This window comes from Chiloscyllium plagiosum, unplaced genomic scaffold (assembly GCF_004010195.1).
Source record: "Chiloscyllium plagiosum isolate BGI_BamShark_2017 unplaced genomic scaffold, ASM401019v2 scaf_47719, whole genome shotgun sequence".
NCBI classification, from domain to species: Eukaryota; Metazoa; Chordata; class Chondrichthyes; order Orectolobiformes; family Hemiscylliidae; genus Chiloscyllium; species Chiloscyllium plagiosum.
The window spans coordinates 1-5233 of record NW_025197680.1 but is presented as its reverse complement, the minus strand read 5'-3'; the positions used below and the strand labels follow the sequence as shown (position 1 = coordinate 5233).

At 48.1% G+C, this 5233-nt stretch overlaps 1 protein-coding gene across 1 annotated transcript; it reads right to left on the bottom strand.

Moving 5' to 3' along the window:
* Window positions 1–2904: 2904 nt before the first annotated feature.
* LOC122545950 lies at window positions 2905–4325 on the bottom strand. Its single transcript, XM_043684811.1, has 2 exons — window positions 3803–4325; window positions 2905–3510 (listed from the first exon to the last, which is right to left on the bottom strand). The coding sequence occupies exons 1-2, from the start codon at window positions 4316–4318 to the stop codon at window positions 3151–3153; spliced, it is 876 nt and encodes a 291-aa protein (XP_043540746.1). The 5' UTR covers window positions 4319–4325; the 3' UTR covers window positions 2905–3150.
* Window positions 4326–5233: the final 908 nt, after the last annotated feature.

The window sequence follows — 5233 nt, the reverse complement described above, 5'->3', positions numbered from 1 at the left end:
AGAGCGAGAAAAGACTGGTGGCGACTCGACCTGAGGGCCACCATACCTCCAGCGAGGGGCGAGATTGAGGGGCCGGGCCTTTCATAGTAACCTCAGCCGGTGAGGGGAATTGAACACACACAGTCGGCATCACGTCGCTTTGCAAACTGACACAGGTAAACCGATCTGATCAGATTAATGGCTCATCTCTCCCTCGTCAGCGGAAGATCAATACAATCAATTTTATGCCACTACTGTGATGGCTGGGTTTCCCTGGTCTGTTGGAGTTGGGGCCCCGTTTAGAGAGCCCAGTCCATGCACACTCTCAGACACACAAATCCATACCATTGAAGGAGAGATTGATGGCCTCCAAATAGTTCCCTTGAGCTGCTGTAGAATTCTGTCCACGTGGAAAACCATCTGAGGAAGGAAACAAAGCATCAGTTTGTACCATCAGCGAGTAACCGTCCTGGTTAACGTCCAGCCTTTGCTGCTGGCGTTAACATCAGCAATTGGGCAGAACTCCCACTCTCCCTTTGACTGGGACGATGGAAAGGGAGTCTAACTGGCCTGCTGCTCAGGAGCAACAAGCTAAAGCTGAGGGGTTGGAGGTTGCTACCAGCTCCTCAGCCTCAGCACCCCTGACTACAGAACTGAGAGCGTAGACCACAGCAAGACCCATCATCTTTATCGAATTCTCAAGGAGACCGAGCAACTCAGCGGGCGTGTACGCACCAGCAATGGAGCTCCCAAATCACAGTGCTCAGAGAGGAAACTCCTCAAACCACACACTAACAATCCTAAACACAGTCAACTGTGTGATCAGAACAATGTGGATAGAAAGTGTTTTTGTGCGCAACTTCCCCACCCCCTTCACGTGTCTCGGTTCCATCCCGTGACAGCAGTTCATATGTCATTTTCAATGTCAATCATCAGATGTTTTGCCCACAAGAGGACAATGTCAGTTGTCAGATGGACTCTTGGTTCTGTCAGAGGGTTATGGGTTTAAGCTACCCTGCCTTCAGAGAATCAAACCCACTTGAGAATGTTGCCAGGACTGGAGGGTTTGAGTTATAAGGAGAATCTGGGATTTTTGTCACTGGAGTGTAGGAGGTTGAGGGGGCGACCTTACTGAGATTTATAAGTTCATGAGGGGCATGGATAAGGTGAATAGCAAAGGTTTTTTCCCTAGGGTGGGGGAGTTCAAAACTAGACAGCATTTTTTAAGATGAGGGGTAAAGATTTAAAAAGGACGTGCGGGACAACTTTTTCCAGAGTCAATCAAGTGTGAAATGAACTGCCAGAGGAAATGGCAGATGCAGGCAGAGTTACAACATTGCTGGCAGTTCCATCTTTCAAATGAGACTTTAAACAGTATAAAACATCAAAACCTTTATGTTGCAGAGTACGGGTAAATTTGCCAATACTTATCTGTCAATGAGTCATGAAACAGATTATCTTAGCCAAGATATTTGTACCATCTACAGCCACAGGTAAGGTGCTGGAAGACTGGAGGGTGGCTAATGCTGTGCCTTTATTGAAGAAAAGCTGTAAGGACACTAAGTACCAGAGTCAGGATGTCATGTTGCAGCTTTATAAGGCTTTGTTTAGGCCACGTTTAGAGTACTGCGTTCAGTTGTGGTCGCCAGATTACAGGGAGGATGTGGAGGCTGTGGATAGGGCGCAGAAAAGGTTTACAACATTGGTGTCTGGATTAGAGAGTATGAGAGGCTAGAAAAATGCTGGTTGATTTCTCTGAAACAAGACAGTGTGTGGGGAGACTTGATAGAAGTCTATAAAAGTACGAGATGCATTGATAGGGTTAATGGTCAGATTCCTTTGACCCGACCCCCAAATTCAAATGGTTAAAACGAGGGAGATTGCACTTAAGGAGAGAGGCGGAAAGTTCAAAGGAGACACAAAGCAAAGTTTTTTTTAAACACAGGAAGTGGGAGAAGATATATTTTTTAGACACTCAGGGGTGACAGTGGAGGCCGATGCAATAGGGAAAGACGGGGAGTTTTAGATCAGAACATGAGTGTGATTGAAGGGATATGGACCAAGGGCAGCAAAAGGATGTCGTTTCATTTGGTGTCACGTTTGGCAGAGCCTAATGGGCCGAAAGGTCTGACCCTGAGCAGTCGTGTATCTTCTATATATACGGCACTATGGGACAATGGAAACCTCCCCCAGGAATACTGCAATCCAAGTGTGAACCTCCCTCAGCAATACTACCATCCCAGTGTAAACCTCCCCAGGAACACTGCCATCCCAATGTGAACCACCCTCAGCAATACTGCCATCCCAGTGTGAACCTCCCCAGGAACACTGCCATCCCAGTGTGAACCTCCCTCAGCAATACTGCCATCCCAGTGTAACCTCCCTCAGTAATACTGCCATCCCAGTGTAACCTCCCTCAGTAATACTACCATCCCAGTGTAAACCTCTCTCAGCAATACTGCCATCCCAGTGTAAACCTCACTCAGCAATACTGCCATCCCAGTATAATCCTCCCTCAGGAACACTGCCGTTCCAGTGTAAACCTCCCTCAGGAACACTGCCATCCCAGTGTGAACCTCCCTCAGCAATTCTGCCATCCCAGTATAAATCTCCCTCAGCAATTCTGCCATCCCAGTGTAAACCTCACTCAGTAATACTGCCATCCCAGTGTAAACCTCTCTCAGCAATACCGCCATCCCTGTGTAATCCTCACTCAGCAATACTGCCATCCCAGTGTAAACCTCCCTCAGCAATACTGCCATCCCAGTATAAACTTCCCTCAGCAATACTGCCATCCCACTGTAAACCTCACTCAGTAATACTGCCATCCCAGTGTAAACCTCACTCAGCAATACTGCCATCCCAGTATAAACCTCCCTCAGCAAAACTGCCATCCCACTGTAAACCTCACTCAGTAATACTGCCATCCCAGTGTAAACCTCTCTCAGCAATACCGCCATTCCAGTGTAAACCTCCCTCAGCAATACTGCCATCCCTGTGTAATCCTCACTCAGCAATACTGCCATCCCTGTATAAACCTCTCTCAGCAATACTGCCATCCCAGTGTAAACCTCTCTCAGCAATACTGCCATCCCTGTATGAACCTCTCTCAGCAATACTGCCATCCCAGTGTAAACCTCTCTCAGCAATACTGCCATCCCTGTATAAACCTCACTCAGCAATACTGCCATCCCAGTGTAAACCTCTCTCAGCAATACTCCCATCCCAGTGTAAACCTCTCAGCAATACTGCCATCCCAGTGTAAACCACTCTCAGCAATACTGCCATCCCTGTGTAAACCTCGCTCAGCAATACTGCCATCCCAGTGTAAACCTCTCTCAGCAATACTGCCATCCCAGTACAAACCTCTCTCAGCAATACTGCCATCCCAGTGTAAACCTCTCTCAGCAATACTGCCATCCCAGTGTAAACCTCTCTCAGCAATACCGCCATCCCAGTGTAAACCACCCTCAGCAATACTGCCATCCCTGTGTAATCCTCACTCAGCAATACTGCCATCCCAGTGTAAACCTCTCTCAGCAATTCTGCCATCCCTATGTAAACCTCTCTCAGCAATACTGCCATCCCAGTATAAACCTCTCTCAGCAATACTGCCATCCCTGTGTAAACCTCCCCCAGCAATACTGCCATCCCAGTGTAAACCTCACTCAGCAATACTGCCGTCTCAGTGTAAACCTCCCTCAGCAATACTCCCATCCCAGTGTAAACGTCCCTCAGCAATACTGCAATCCCAGGTTGAACCTCTCTCAGCAATGCCATCCCAGTATAAACCTCTCAGCAATACTCCCATCCCAGTGTAAACCTCTCTCAGCAATACTGCCATCCCAGTATAAACCTCGCTCAGCAATACTGCCATCCCAGTATAATCCACCCTCAGCAATACTGCCATCCCAGTGTAAACCTCACTCAGTAATACTGCCATCACAGTGTAAACCTCCCTCAGCAATACTGCCATCCCAGTGTAAACCTCACTCAGCAATACTGCCATCCCAGTGTAAACCTCTCTCAGCAATACTGCCATCCCAGTATAAACCTCGCTCAGTAATACTGCCATCCCAGTATAATCCTCCCTCTGCAATACTGCCATCCCACTGTAAACCTCACTCAGTAATACTGCCATCTCAGTGTAAACCTCCCTCAGCAATACTGCCATCCCAGTGTAAACCTCCCTCAGCAATACTGCCATCCCTGTGCAATCCTCACTCAGCAATACTGCCATCCCAGTGTAATCCTCACTCAGCAATACTGCCATCCCAGTGTAAACCTCTCTCAGTAATACTCCCATCCCAGTGTAAACCTCTCTCAGCAATACTGCCATCCCAGTGTAAACCTCACTCAGTAATACTGCCATCTCAGTGTAAACCTCTGTCAGTAATACTGCAATCCCAGTGTAAACCTCTCTCAGCAATACTCCCATCCCAGTGTAAACCTCTCTCAGCAATACTGCCATCCCAGTGTAAACCTCACTCAGCAATACTGCCATCCCAGTGTAAACCTCTCTCAGCAATACTGCCATCCCAGTATAAACCTCGCTCAGTAATACTGCCATCCCAGTATAATCCTCCCTCAGCAATACTGCCATCCCACTGTAAACCTCACTCAGTAATACTGCCATCTCAGGGTAAACCTTCCTCAGCAATACTGCCATCCCAGTGTAAACCTCCCTCAGCAATACTGCCATCCCTGTGTAATCCTCACTCAGCAATACTGCCATCCCAGTGTAACCTCCCCCAGCAATACTGCCATCCCTGTGTAAACCTCTCTCAGCAATACTGCCATCCCACTGTAAACCTCACTCAGTAATACTGCCATCTCAGTGTAAACCTCACTCAGCAATACTGCCATCCCTGTGTAAACCTCCCTCAGCAACACTGCCATCCCAGTGTAAACCTCTCTCAGCTCTACTGCCATCTCAGTGTAAACCTCTCTCAGCAATACTGCCATCCGTGTGAACCTCTCTCAGCAATAATGCCATCCCAGTATAAACCTCTCAGCAATACTCCCATCCCAGTGTAAACCTCCCTCAGCAACACTGCCATCCCAGTGTAAACCTCTCTCAGCTCTACTGCCATCCCTGTGTAAACCTCGCTCAGCAATACTGCCGTCCCAGTGTAAACCTCCCTCAGCAATACTGCCATCCCAGTGTAAACCTCCCTCAGCAATACTGCCATCCGTGTGTAAACCTCTCTCAGCAATACTCCCATCCCAGAGTAAACCTCCCTCAGCAATACTG

Excerpts from the sequence above, each read along its gene's own strand:
- LOC122545950 (XM_043684811.1), bottom strand. The coding sequence starts at position 4,318 with ATGGCAGTATTGCTGAGAGAGGTTTACACTGGGATGGGAGTATTACTG. Across the intron at positions 3,511-3,802 it reads TGGCAGTATTGCTGAGAGAG|GTTTACACTGGGATGGCAGT; the intron begins GTTTACACTGGG and ends TTGCTGAGAGAG.